Raw genomic sequence first — 15,204 nt, forward strand, 5'->3', positions numbered from 1 at the left:
AGTTTGTACTCATGACGCAGAATGGCCCATATCAGAATAATATTTCGCAAACTATATTACTGGATTTCAGTCAGTGGTGCATTAATGTGTGTGCTTCACTAATGTTGCCGCTGGTAAAGGTGGAGCTGTTTTTAACTAGGCTGCTTTACTGCCAGGTAGCTAATACTACATCATAATATGTTAGCTTATTTATTTACTGTAGGCAATGATTTTATTTATGCCAGATGTAACATTTATGTTATATTACAAATGTTCACACATCATACCTTGGTTCTGAATTTTGAAGATATTCTTTGATTCTTCAAAAGATCAAAAGTGTTGACTTCAGATCTGAGCCATCTGCTGTCCACAATGTGGATCAACAGAAGGGCTTAAATGAAATGAAACAGGTGTGTTAGCTAAGACAAGCCTCACTATATTTGAACTAGAATGCGAGACAGTTCAAAATCAACAGATTTAAAATTATTTTGGGCTTCCATTCCCCCTTGGTGATACAATGCTGCCACCTACTGTTCAAATGAGGTACATTGGGTTGCAGCACTCGGGACCAGCAACACTTCAGCCAACATTAGTTTTTGCATAACTCTCAGGACTCATAGCAACATCATAGTACTGCATAGTAGAAAGTATTGTATAAGCCTACTGTTCTTTGCAGTATTGCGTTTCTTCTTACATAGAATTTGTGTACCCGTATAAGCACTGCAGGTTGGTGCTGTGTAGTATTGTGTACTGTTTGTTGCTGTCAGTGGTTGTAGAAGTGTTCGGATCTTTGACTTGCATTCAGAATTTACTTAAGGAAAAGTGCAGAAGTATTAGGAATAAAATGTACTTAAAGTATGAAAAGTAAAAGTACTCATGTGGCAGCAGAATGGACTTTCTGAATTGATATATTACACATTGTGTTACCAAAGAATACTAACATTGTGGCTGGTGGAGGTGGAGCAAGGCACCTCTGCCTTTAGTATGTGGGTGGGTGGGTGGGTGGGTTTTTTTGGATGGATGCATTTCAATTTGTATTTCATTGCCCTAAATGTACAATGATTTCAGAAATAATCTGTTTGAAGAAATTCAGTTTAACAATCCATGTTTGTTTCAGTTGTATGAAAGTGACATGTTGAGTGGAATCTTTAAAGAGGTTTTTGTGTTTTTGCTAGATTTATAGAAAATGCACGGCAGCTAAGACAGAGACACATTATTCTTCATAATAGGACACTTGTGTTCTGAAATTAATTAACTCATTTGAAATGTTTTGTTTCTGAATTTGTGAAACTGTATATTATGATTTTTTGTAGGACCATCCGGGTTGTTGTTGCTGCCTAGTGTCTTGTAAGCCTGTGCAGAAAACTTAAATAAACAAATTAAAAAACAAATACATGAATCAGTTAACTACTTTATATACTGTTGGGTAGTTTTATCCTTTCCACTACTGATGTTGTATTGATTAACTTCTGCCTGTGTTGTATGACACCATAGGCGCTGTAACTGGTACTGGGTGTCTGCCATGTGCATCATGTTCAATTATGTCCCCACACTACACACTAAGTTCCTCTGGGGCTATAAAGTTTAAAGTTAAGCGAAAGTTAAAATGAGAAGCAACAATGATACAGACAGATTTCAGTTTGAATCCACTTTAGAAGGAGAGAAATGATCATTATAAACAGCTATGGACAGCAACTGCAGTAATTACAAGCACAATAACGCTATCTCCAATGTCCAAATATATTTAAAAATTGCATATGGAACCTCAAGGAGTTGAAGAAGGATAATTAACACATCATAATTAATATGTGGCTGACAGTGCCAGAGTGGGAGAAATATTGAACAGCCCAATATAATTCCCAGAAGTTGCACAGTCATTCAGAAAATAATCAGTGGATTAAGGGTCACATTTTAGCTTGGATATAAATTCCATTTCACCATTTGGACTTAACAAGAGCAGAGAGCATTTGTGGCACTGGTTAACTCCCACGAGCAAATGACATCAACAAATCCATTAAAACATTTGAAGAAATCAGAGATGAAAAACATCACTATGTTGTTGGATCATAAAGACGTAGTACTTGAGCTCTTTAGTTATGTCTTTTGTTAAATAACATATTTCATATAAGACTGTTGTAAGACTATAAATCATTATTATGCTCCATGTTTTTTTTCTGTAAATTGGACTTATATTTCATATTTTATGGTATAATGCATTTCATTCAAAGATACTTTTTGATGGAAACATTTATTTAATACCAATACTAATCTCATCCTCTTCTCCTCTTGGTGTATTATCTTTAACTGAAAGTACACTGCTACATGGCAAGGCTGCATTTCTGGGAATAAAGAAAAATCATTTTCTCATTTGTATTTATACTTCTCTCTCCACCTTTCTATCTACATTCCTTCCTCCTTACCCCCTTTTCTCTCTCTCTCTCTCTCTTTGCACCATCAGTCTCTCCCTCTTCTTCACTTTCTGTCCTACTCCTTCCTTTTCCACCAGTCTCAGTCGTCCATATCTCTGGTGTCAGACGACCCTATAGGGAAGAGCATATCACTCTCTAGTGAGAGGTTGCTGCTCAGGCCAGCCATGCGGCTCCGCAGCAGAAAGTGTGTCCTCCTCTGCAGCAGCCTCTGCTGCTCCTGCTTCAGCTCCACATAGGACCGCGAGAAGGTGTGGAAGATGGAGGTGACGGGGAAGGCCATGAGGAGGATTCCGCTCAGGATGCTGCTCAGAGCCACCACCTGGCCCGGGATGCTTCTTGGCACCATGTCGCCATAGCCCACTGTCGTCATGGTGATGACAGCCCACCAGTAGGTTGCAGGGATGCTGGTGAACTCCTGCGTGGTTCCCATTTCATTCTCAATCAAGTACAATAAGGGGGAATACAGTGCGATGGCCACACATAGGAAAAGGAGGAGCAGTCCAAACTCCCGTGTGCAGCGGCGTGCTGTCAGGCCCAGAGTCTGCAGGCCCAGTGAATGGCGAGCTAGCCGCATCACATAGAGGATACGCAGGGCTCTCAGGACTCGCAACACCAAGCCCACTTTGTCCAAGTAGCTGCTGCCAGAGCCCAGCCGCTTCTCGCCTTTGGATGTGCTGTCCACCACCAAGGTGATGTAGTACGGCAGGATGGCCACCACATCTATCAGGTTCAGGGGCTGTCTGAGGAAGGTCAGCTTGCTGCGGTCTTGAATGAAGCGCAGAGTGAACTCCAGGGAGAACCAGGCCACACACACCGTCTCCACAATGAAGATGTTGTAGCACATCTGGGAACATGTGCCCTGGTTAAAGAAAGACATGAGTGAGCATGTGTTAGTGGTAGCTCTAGTCACTAGAGGGAACCATTTTAACATGAAACCCAGGTGCTAAGGACTTTCAGATGCTGCAGCATTGAACACTTTAATGTGCAAGATATTTCTACAATCAACAAAATAACGAAAGGAAAACATTTTGTAGAAACTCATTTGCAGAATGTGCCGCCTTAAATTTTTTGGACAAATGTGTGAATTGATTTGAGTAAATTTTGATAGAATGTGTGATGCGTGCCACAAAAACACAGGATCTGGTTTTCTTAGAGACGGTAATGATGCTGATTCAATGCGTGACTGAGAAGGTTCAAAGCATGTATATTGCACAAAGCCCTTTGAACGCAGTCCATATCAGTTAACAATATTATGAAACACACTCCCACAGACGAGGAGAAGGTTTGAGTAGACCGATTCAAGCACCTGAAAACTCCAGTAAACCTGTTCTCACTCAGAGACAGGAACACTTAAACACTTTTATTACAACACTTTGTTATCTGGCTGCAAGAAATTAGAGGCGGTAGAGCTGTTAGAACACGATTACTGGCACTTAAAAATTTAACATACTGAGAATACTGAAGTGTGAATACAAAGCAAGTGTTCCAGGTCAAAATTAACTGTAACTTCATCAGATCAAGTGCAGTCATTGTATTTCTTTTATTTCCTTTTCAGTATCAGTATCCATTTAAATGACACCAATTGTGATTGGTTTAGCAGTGTGACAAGAGATGCTGTTGAACTCTTGCTCTATGTACCGGAACTCCAAGAAGCCATAGTACTAAATGAAACATACAGAGTCACAATGAAAAAAAACGTTGAGATTTTGGTTTTGCCCTCCTCCCACCTACAGTACCACACATACAGTATCTGTACTTCATTTCCTGAGTATACACAAGAGCTAGTGAAAGTAGAACATTTGAAAACCACTACAATATTGCAATATTAAAACAGAAAGTAGTGGTTGCAATTCCTCTCCATTCAAAGGAGAAATGTCATCAAAAGCATTTAAGAGAAATTAAAACCCTGTTTGCACATCTTGCAAGTAAAAATATGTGTGTGGCTCAAATATTTAATTTTCCTTTGAACTGACTAAAGAGCCCTGTGTGCTAATTATGGTTGTGATTGAAGTCAGACATAACAATGAAAACATTTCATGAAAGCAGACTGAGACATCTTCAAATATTTTTTTTTCTAATCTGGCAAAAACAACTGGCTCTCTCAGCAGTCTCCCTTTTCTCTAAATGATATGACAGATGAGACATGCCATCATTCCAATTTTTTAATGTCAGTTTACCTCCGTTTAGCTTTTGAATACAGCTCAATTCAAATCTACCGAGGAACACAGACAAACCACCACTGAGGGGTTCAAATGTTTATTGTCAATAATTTGGTGTTTCTTGATGTAGTATAACAAAAACATGGAACACAACACAAATTCCCATCAAACAATAAAGATGTGTTGGGTCATGTCTTCGTTTTTACTTTTCCTCACTGACATGAAAACACTTCTGTTCTGGCATCTTGGCAACGTGTTTTTGTCTGCAGTAACTTTTTTTCCCCTCTGTGACATGTGTAAATGTCATTAGCCTACTCACCGCCTCCTCCTCTTCCCTCATGGCAGGCATGGTGCTGATGGATAGGTTGACGGCAGTGATGGTGACAAACAACACTGACAAACAAGCAAAGATCTTCCCAGGGAGGCCTGAGTGAGGCCTCTCCACCATGTCTCTTAGCTTGCCCATGCACCGGTTGAGTCTGGACTCTGCTGGATGCTCCTTGTGGCCACTGTGTGAATCCAGCAGATCCTCCAGGAGTTCCTCTTCCTCCTCTGCCCTTTCCATCGTTTCAAACTCCTCCACACGCTGCAGCAGACGCCGACGACAGCACCACTCCAGGCTCTCCTCGGGGACCCCCCAGTAGTGCAGCTCCTCCCTGAAGGAGAGGGCGCACATCTCTCTGAGGGACCGCAGCTTCCCTGCCCGCAGGAAGGTCAGGATGGTACGGAAGGCACAGGGGCTGCGGTCGAAGAAGAATTCATTGTGTGTAACATCATAGTCATCACAGATACCCATGATCTCATCAAAGCTGCTGCAGAGGTGTAGCTGGCCCAGACGAGACAGCGGAAAGTCTTCTAAGGTGGTCCAAGGCAGCTGGTAACGCAAGCCACCCACATTGATGATGGCGTGTAGTTTACGGGCACTGGACAGTAATGTGTCATCATGGATGGTGCTGAGCTCAGGGGCACGTTGTGCCCTCTTGTAGAAGGCTCCCTTTTGAGCCTCCTCCTCTTGTAGGGGAGGTGGGTTAAGGGAGGTATCAGAGGTACAGCTCAGGGCACTGTAGTCATAGTCAGAGCCATCGCCTGCCAGCAGGGTCATCTTTACTGGTCTGCTCACATCCCTGTGCTCAATTTGCCACCATCACACTGTCACCTTCAGAAGGAAAACAGAGAATTAATTAACATCTGACATAAGGAGTTTTTAAAATAAGTTTGTTTGTAACAATTCAGTGGAAAAAATGTATTTGTAGTTAATTGATTAAACTGACATTTATGGCTTTGATTAATTGTTACCTATTAAATTCATAAAGACTGTGGGAGTTAAGTTGGAGCAATACTGACACTGTTTCTTTAACAATTTCAGCAGTTACTCTTTTTACAAGACTGAGTAATACCACAATGCAGCATTATTGCAGCAGAATGCATTATTTGCATTTGAATTCTATTCTATTCTATTTCAATTCTCAAAGGCAGGAGATGAGACCAGACTTTTCCTTTTTCATTTTTCTAAACTTAATTATTCATATTGTCATCATGATGTTTTTCTTCTTCTTTTGCATTTCATAATTATGTATCCAATGTATTTGTTTAGTTTGTCTCAACAGTTTGTGAAACAAGCTGAATTAAATGACTGTAGGATGGACATTATAAATATTACTTATTATTTTACATGAATCGTTTTTAAATTTAAAGTTCTTAAACACTGAACGAGCAAATATTTTCTCACTTAGATTGCCTCTCTTGCATGTTTGACATACAGTACATTAAAGCTTTGTTAAACTGTGAATATCATACCTTTACAAGTGGTAAAGGTACTAAAAGAAGCCAACCTTCTTCATTTCTGTCAGTATAAAGGACTGTAGGTTGCTACTTACTAGAGTCTACCTTTATCACACACCCTATTAGATACAATAATTATATTGTGTGATTAAGTCACAAAGTACAAACTGTCCATGTAAGGTGGTAAAATGAAACTAGCGACCATTAGATTAAAGCTGCTTTAAGCCCTGCAGCCCACAACTACAGCACTTTTACATATTGCCAACACTGCAGAGAAATATGTTCATCCCAATGGAGCAGTTTTTCCATCCATCTAACAAATGTAAAGTAGATCCAGATATTTACTGGCCTTTCAGGTTTGTTTCACTGACAAAAATACCTGGGTCTGTACCTTCCTGTGCTTGTGTTTTTTCACTAGTAACTAGTTTAATTTGGCTTGGCAGGTATGGTACAGGCGACATCAGGCAATCACTAATGTCATTGGCAAACATTATTATAGCTCTGAATATGCAGTGGTGTTCCACTGGTACAATGTGTTTGTTTACAGGAATATTTCTGTCACATAAGTTAGTTCAACTTGGCTACTTTGTATGGACAACAGTAAAAAGAGTAGTTAGATATTTTGGGACTTTTGCTTTTCTGCCGTTTGTTTGATGAGAAAATTGCCTAAGTCATGTCTCTATGCTAATTACTGAGCTACAGCCAGCTGTTAGCTTTAGCTTAGCTTAGCATAATTACAGGAAGCAGCTAGACTGGCAACCTCACAGCCATGACAAGACTCCAGGAAGTCACCGTGCCATGGCTTCTACTCCCCGAAAATCCACAACTTGCATTTCTATTTTGTATGGATTCAATAAACAACATGGAACATGTTAATTAGTGATCTTTAGTACTGCTGGTGCACATTTTTTTTTAAATATGGAGATAACTATGATAACGGCCTTCAGATGCTTTTAGTCTTTATGCTAAGGTAAGCTAATCAATTCATGTTCTATCTCCATAATTAGCATATGGATATAAGAGAGGTTATCAATCCTGTCATGTCACTCTTGGCAAGAAAATCACAAAATTAGTCAAACTGCACAAACCTGACAAAGAGGGCCAAGGGCTGACAACGTCTGACAGGGGAGTTGTACTGCCATAGGAAACATGTTTCTTGTGATTGAGACAACTTATCACTATTATCTGTCCAACACATCAATCCCATGTGAACACAGACAGAGAATTTAATTAAGTTTCTTTACCTACAACCTTTATCCACTAATTGCATTAGAAAAACAGCCTGTCTGTGCCATAATCTTAGCAGTATGAATATGTAATGTATGCGTCATTAAACATGATCGCTGATGTAGATCAGGCATCAAGGGATAAGACTTTCACTCCCAGCAGTGTGCATGAACATCTGTTTCCCACAGCAGCCTGGGAATTACAAATAATGTCCTGATGTTATATTGGCTGTTGTTAGATAATTCACTGATATAATTGCTTTGTGCAGCTACTGAAGAAGCTATATTTAAACACAAAAAAAATGTGTGTGTCTCTCAACAGCTAGATTAGATGGCTGTCAAACACACTCATTTCAGTTAGGTGTTGGTTGAGGTATGTGTAGGTGCTAGACTGATTGAAAGAACCTTTGTACCTATGTACCTATGTAAATACTTCTGAAAATAACACATTCTCAATTAAGGTGCCAGAGAGGAATCATCGTGTCCGAGCATGTTTATTGATATCTCCCCTTTTCAGAGCCCAACATGTCACCTATTAACTCGCAATCACACTTAGACAGGTTCTACTGAGAGCAAACACACACACTGACACCAATATTTTCACAGTTTGTTCTTGGTGTTGAAATCTTTTTTAAGCTAAACTAGATAGGTGGATCAAAGAGAGAGAGAAAGAACAATATATCTAACTATAGGCGAGAGAATGAAAGAGAAATGTTTACTGGATATCACCAGTGCAGTGAGGACCTCGTGGCCTGTGTCCAAACTAATTTAATAAATTACAGTAATTTAGGGGGAGGCAGGTTAGCCAGTCAGGAATTAAAATGTCAGTGCTTGGATTTGCTGTACCACCGATTCTGGGTTAGGAAGGAGGCCTTGGCTTCTAAAACGGGGATGTGAATGTGTCACTGAATGGTTATTAGGCACCTGCACTGTCAGCCTCTGTGAGCCACTGATTACAGTCAGCACCATCTCCCACCCATGAAATTAGAGCAAACCCACCCCGAGCTCTTCTCTCAAACACTCTGCCTGGTTGTATTAACCTACGCTACTTCTTGATGGTGTTTCATTTGGGGCATTGTTGGAAAGTTCCCATGTGAGATCGGTCAGGAGGAATGGTTCGTGTGTGATGAGTTTTGTCGTACAGAAAACAGAATTAATGCATACATAACGCATCGAGACACTGAAATATGTCTCTAATGGATCCTCACATCTGCACATTCACATTTTCCATATTTTGATTACAATTAATGTATATCAAATCAACACTAGTGCCGCTTAACCAAACCAAAACACAAGAATGAAAATCAATTCTCAAAACAGTGTAAAATCCCTCCTTTTTGTTGTTACGACTCTGTGAATTCTCACATTCTCCCTCCATGCGGCGGAGGTTATCGATACGCCTACAATGCATCACCAGTGTGGATGTGCACAGGCCTACGCCACTCTCCTACTAGATTAAATCACACTTAACCCCTTGAGGCTGTTTGATTTCTCACTTTGCCTTTAAAGTGATTGTGCTTTTGCCTCTCCACAGTCACAGGATCATTTTTTTTAAACTCTTGTTTTTTTTCTCTTCTCCACTCTGTTGTGCCTCAGATGCCTCCTCTGGGGGACAAAGTCTATCTCGGAAGGAGAGATGAAACACTGCAAAGACAGCGAAGGCTGTTCTCCCCACCAGATCGGCTGAGGTCTGGCCTCTCTCTGTGCCAGCGTTATCACAGCTAAGCCACAGGGCATGTTCTCCAGATTGCCTGGTGAGTCACTAGGTTGTGAGTCTCTGTTGCATGACTGCATTGTGCATGCATTTCCCAGAGTGCCCTCCTCAAAAGTGTTTGGAGAGCTTCACTACAACCAATATTGATTGAGATATTTTAATAAGAACATTAATTATAAGAAGATCAAAGCAGAGCAAATTTTCAGGGAATTCTGAAGCCTTTTAGATGTTGAAAAAGGGTTTATATAATATTTATTTTATGAGTCTGCAGAGAAATGTGTGCAATATTCCTGCTCAATATGAATGGTTCTGATTGGTAAAAATCTGCTATGTAACACGTGCAGAGCATGTGTCCTACAAAGAGACATGATTATCTAATTGAGTAATGATTGCTATTTATAGCTGCATATTGGTGGAAATGCTATGTGATTTACAACAACCCTAACCCTTGCAAAAAGTCAGAATTGGACAGATTTCCTCAATCTGTCTCTGAATCAAGGATTTGCAATTCAACTTGACTCAGTCTGTGAAATACAAACACATGGTAATTAAATGAGAGATCAGTTTTTCTGATGAAAATCTGAACCTCAGAGACTCATAATTAAAGTGAAACATGTTCAACCTTCCGGTGACAGCTGTTCAGAGTGTAGAGTGCAATCTTATTTTTTTGCACATTTGTTCTTATTGGCGTAGCAATAATGTGTCGTTGTAAGATAATGCTTTTCATCAAAATGTCTCAGAATGATAGCTGTTACATGAAAATGGAGTCCATCATGTACTCTTTCTCTCAGGCTAAATGACCATTAAGACCACATGATGTCCCTTTGTTCTACCCAACATCCAGTTCTCTGCCTATTCCCTTAGCAGCTCACTGTTCTCTAATGGACCATAAGAGGGTGTTTTTTTTTTTCTTCAGAAATGGACTTGAAACCACAGGGGCAGCCAAGACCCAGCTGCCCCCTCACCCCCTCTGAAATCTAGTAAAACATTGAGACAGTCAGGAATGCCAGAAGCAGTTCTAACCCCAGAAGACATTTCCTTACAGTAATTCCAGGAGGCATAGTTTTAAACAAAAATGTTTTTCTTTTGTTGTAAGTGGGCGGTATTAATGCACGCTGAAAACCCTGTAGCTCCAGGACAATAACTGTCTCCCTAACTCTGTCTGTGGTCCACCACATTGTGCTGCTCTCTGTTTCTGAAGTACAAAGAAATATGCTCTATACATAAAACACTTTGATAATCAACTACGTTAGCACTAATGGTTGTTTATTTTATGTTCTGTTAACCATTTGATTTCAATTGCAACACACTTTTAAAACCTTTTGAAATACCATTCAAGTGCTTTTTTCATCTCCTTCTTTGACTCAAATGTCTCCCTAACAAAGGGCAAATGAGAAGCATCACACCTCTGTCATTTTCAGTATGCCGATTATTTCCTAGCCTGTCCCGTTTGTCCTTTCTCTTAAAGCACTCTATCCCCCAGACAGGGTCTGAGCCGACCCACCAAATCCCCACATTTCTGAATCAGTGCTCCACATTATGCTTCAGCACTCCTCATCCTCATAGCCCTTGCAAATTGGGACATATAATACTGAGACAGCCCACAAAACATGCTAAACCATCACCTGAACTTTACACCTATACACACACATTAACTTTATATGTAGAATTTTTTTTTCTTTCATCCCAGGCATTTTTCTTGCCTGAGTGGACGATTGTGCACTCAACTAACTTGATTATATAAAGATTGCATAACATTAAATTATCTGCATTGTCTGTGCGCATTAACCATACTCACTTCTCATCTTTTGATGCCCTTTTCCCGCTGAATTGCAATCATCCAACCACCTAATCGCTCTGGGCTATGTAAACAATTTATTTTTCACAGGCAGCTGATAAAAGTGGCGCTGGGGCCAGGCATGTGTGCAGCCAGGCACAACCTCATACTGGTGAAGACCTGACTGTCTGTCACTCTAGACAGAGTGTTTGAAAGGAGCACCAGGACTCCAGGTCCCAGCGGCATTAGGTGACAGAAGGTACAAGTAATGAATGCTTGAAGATAGGTGAAGGGAAACAACTCCACTCTTAGCACTATTACAGAGTGAGTGAAAAAGTACTTTAGTTGATGAGATGGAATAAATGGACCAGACAAACAGTCACACAGGGCTTTCTTTTGGGCTGGGTTGATGGAAAGAAATAGCAAATGAGATCACTTGATGGGCTGGAAATAAAATGTTTGGTGTTGAATGCACAAAATTATTTCCTATTACAGAATATGACAGGCCATTCCATATCAACAAGGTGCATGTGACAATTGGAATTTGTGTGTATTTATTTGTTTGCCCAGTGTTTGGTTTGGATTGATAAAAAAAAATCCTTGTGAAAGAAGCAACAGCTACAATCTCGTTAAAACATGGAAAAAATTCACAGCCTAAGTCTAAGCAAAAAGCTGTGATTGGGGAAAGAGAGACAATACCTTTATCCTACTTACAATTTCAAAGCACATTCATCACGCGATTGGTGTAGAATCTGAGTCCTGACTGAAGATCTCTTTCTTTACCTACTGGTGCTCTGGGAAACAGTATTGCTGGTGGGACCATAGCCCTTTGACCTTCTCTAATGACACTGACATGGGATTGGCAGATTATAATTCGTTTGTGCACCCATTTTTGTGGGGTAGAATCAGACAGCCATTCTTAGCTGTTAGAACGGGAAAAAGTAATTAGTTCATCCCATTATAGTCCCAATTACCTGGAGGAGGGAGAGAGGATGATCTATTACATATCATATATCACTGATCTAAAGTCTTAGAGAGGCATTTGCGTTGTGGACTCATAATCACATTATGGGGCGTACTCTAACATCATCTTCAAAGTGAGACCCTGTGCTGTATTGAGAATGATCTCTTATGTATTCACTGAAACATAACATGAGCCATGATTCACTGTTTGAGGACTTGAAGTGGCTCTCAGATTCAAAACTTTCTCTTACATCAGTTTTCATTGGTTGCAATTTAAAATGCCTCTGCAAACATATGCGTATATATATATATATATATATATATATGTACTGTATATATCCCTGTCTGTAGATCATGGCAGAGAATGTCTCACTACAACAGTAAACCTAGTCTCTGACAAGATATCAGTAAATGTTGACAGATCATAACATGTGGTAATGTAGCTGCAGCCTTGTTACCATGGAGTACTGTACGTGCAGTGTATCCAGTATGCAAATCATCACCATAGATGGGTCAAAAGATCCAAAATAAAATAATACCTCTTTTAAGTGGAGTCAGCTCAATCTTGCATTAAGGCATTTCACAATAAAAACGGACTGCTTCCTTCAAGTCGTTTTTTTAGAAAAGGATTGAGTGCACTGCATTCTTGCACATATTTTTTTTAGGCTGAGATCTACAATAGCACTCACTGAATAAATAAATTATCCAAACAATCCTCTTAATATCAACCCTGGAAAATCTAGCTACAAAAATGTCAGAGTCAGCCCTGTCATTTCCAACTTCTTACTGCAAAAGCGAATGCTGTGCCGCATGTGACAAACTCTCAAAGTGTGACTCTCTAACTAAGAAAGTGTGCCTTGCTGTACAACACACCTCAAGTTTGAATACTTGAATAGTCTGAAATAAAAAGGCAAATACTCACTGTGCTCCTGAATTTGGTCTTCAGTAGCTGTTAGTTTGCTCAAGGCGCTGAGAAGAATGCACGAAGGGATATATGAAATGTGTTATCAGCTTCTGCTGCTGCCTCGTTTAACTCTGCTCCATCTATGCACAGGCACTAGGCTTGTGGAGTACGAGGAGGTTATTCAGTGATCATGAGCAACAGGCTGCCCCCTCCCCTCCCCACCCCTCCCACCCTCCCTCCCTTTGCCCTCATTACTCCCTCTCCCTCTCAACTCCTTTCTCCCCTCTTCCTCCAGCGCTGACATCAGAAGTGGGTGTGCCATTATACCAAAAGCTTTTGAGAAAAAAATCCATGGCAACCACCATCTAGAAAGCTGTGCTTTCCCTCCACCTTTAAATGAAAATAATCACCGTCTTTTGATTGTAGATTCACACAAAGGTATAAATTTGTCCAGTGGGTTACCCGGCTGAGGGGGAGGGAGGAGGGGAGGGAGGAGGGGAGGGAGGAGGGGAGGGCCACTGTAGGCTGGACTCACCAGGGTGTCCAAATTTAGACAAGTGGTGGGAAACGCTTTTATGAGGTATGATGATAAGGAGGAAGGCATGGCTCATACAGAGAATGTTCATCACCACCAGAGCGAAAGCTGCTGTTTTTTTCTTATGCTTTTAATAACTATTTGTTTCCAATGGCCATTGAAGTGATGTCTTTATTTGTTTGTTTTTTATCACAGTATACCACCATCAGAACTGAAGGGGAAACTCAGTCACCAAACATAGTTTTCATTCCGAGAAGGAGATGGTCATAATGTCCAAATCGATTAAGAAAATGCAATTTAAGAGGGGAAACAATATGAAACATAACAACATATATGTGTTTCAGCACATTTGGCACATCTGCATTCTGTCCACTGAGCATTACCTCAAAATTGTGTTGCCTGTATTAGGACCTATTATCACTTTAATGATCGACCTGTCTTGAACTGAATGGAAACTGAATGGAAACTGCAGCAGTAAACACATGAATAGTCACTCTCAGTGTATTATTTTCACTTCAGTGCTGGTGCTGTAAAAAAAAAGTGAAGCAGGGAGAGGGGGTAATATTCCAAGAAAAAACTCACAAATTTACGAGAAAACATTTGACTTTGCAGGAATTTACAACTTTAGTGTCGGGAAATTCTGAATTTGTTCTCCGAATATTATATCCCCCGGCTACAAGTTACATTTTAAATTTAAATGAAATATTTTAAATGTGAGAATACAGTAATTCACAACATTTCCTAGGAAGAGAGTAGGAATTTCTGTGGATCAAAATCATCATAATGACACATAGGAGTTTGAATTCTCAAATGCAGATTTTATATTAAGGAATATGAGAGGTGTTGTCTTTGTCAAACAAACAAATTAAATCATTATTATATATATGCACTATTGCATCCACCAGACTGTATGTCACTTTTGTTTTGACTGAGCTTACACAGCACATGGCAAACCAGACCACTGTATGATATATGACCATGTCCCATAATATCAAAATTAACAAGCACCACTATGTTCTAGTTCTTTCATAATTGAGAAAGAGCTGTAATGCAAAAGTAAAATACAAACAATGTGAAAGGTAGAGTTTTCCTAATATTGGATTGAAATGAACAAGACTAAGAGTTTACAGCCATGTTAGCATTCCTTTAAGCTAAATGCTAATAAATGCCAATGTTAGCATGCTAGCATGCCCACAATGATAATGCTAATAATGCACCATCTTAGTTTAGCATGTTAGTGTGCTAACATTTGCTAATTAGCACCAAACATAAAGTAATGTAATTAGTTTAACAGGTATTTGGTCATAAAGTAAAGTATTGGACACATTAAAATGCTGAGCTGATTGTGGCACTAGATAAAAAACTAAGAGATCACAAAAATTATTACAGTTCATCCTGTGATAAGTGGCAACTTTGACCCTGTGAGGGGCTGTTTGATAATTATTGCAGAAGGGAGCTGAATCCTAGCAAGGCCATCCAAAGCCTTACTGATTTTTTTTTGGACCATCCCTCTGAAAATTCTATATCAATACTGAAAATAATTTATTTATGGTAAATGTAAAAAAAAAAAAAAAAAAAGGTGAGTCATGCTCTATTTTTGAATAAAGATATGATAAATGGTGAGACCTATTACAGCGACTGAATGAGTGAACCGGGCCCAGGTGGTGGTGGTTGTGATTGACTTGGGTAAAAGGAATGTGTTACGGGTGGTGTGGGGACAGAGAGGACCCAAATGC

General features: G+C 39.9%; 1 protein-coding gene across 1 annotated transcript; it reads right to left on the minus strand.

The window, feature by feature from the left end:
• Positions 1–1,700: 1,700 nt before the first annotated feature.
• kcng1 (potassium voltage-gated channel, subfamily G, member 1) lies at positions 1,701–13,107 on the minus strand. The gene is made up of 3 exons (XM_038721888.1): positions 12,952–13,107; positions 4,887–5,723; positions 1,701–3,267 (listed from the first exon to the last, which is right to left on the minus strand). Exons 2-3 carry the CDS (start codon positions 5,667–5,669, stop codon positions 2,488–2,490), a joined length of 1,563 nt encoding a protein of 520 aa, XP_038577816.1. The 5' UTR covers positions 5,670–5,723; positions 12,952–13,107; the 3' UTR covers positions 1,701–2,487.
• Between the last annotated feature and the right edge of the window lie 2,097 nt (positions 13,108–15,204).

Source organism: Micropterus salmoides, unplaced genomic scaffold, assembly GCF_014851395.1.
Source record: "Micropterus salmoides isolate LMB-PRFRI ecotype aquatic unplaced genomic scaffold, ASM1485139v1 Ms_hic_scaffold_16, whole genome shotgun sequence".
In the NCBI taxonomy this organism is placed as follows: domain Eukaryota; kingdom Metazoa; phylum Chordata; class Actinopteri; order Centrarchiformes; family Centrarchidae; genus Micropterus; species Micropterus salmoides.

Coding starts and splice junctions, on each gene's coding strand:
- kcng1 (XM_038721888.1), bottom strand. CDS start 5,669: ATGACCCTGCTGGCAGGCGATGGCTCTGACTATGACTACAGTGCCCTG. Junction 3,268..4,886: donor TGAGGGAAGAGGAGGAGGCG/GTGAGTAGGCTA, acceptor TTCTTTAACCAG/GGCACATGTTCCCAGATGTG.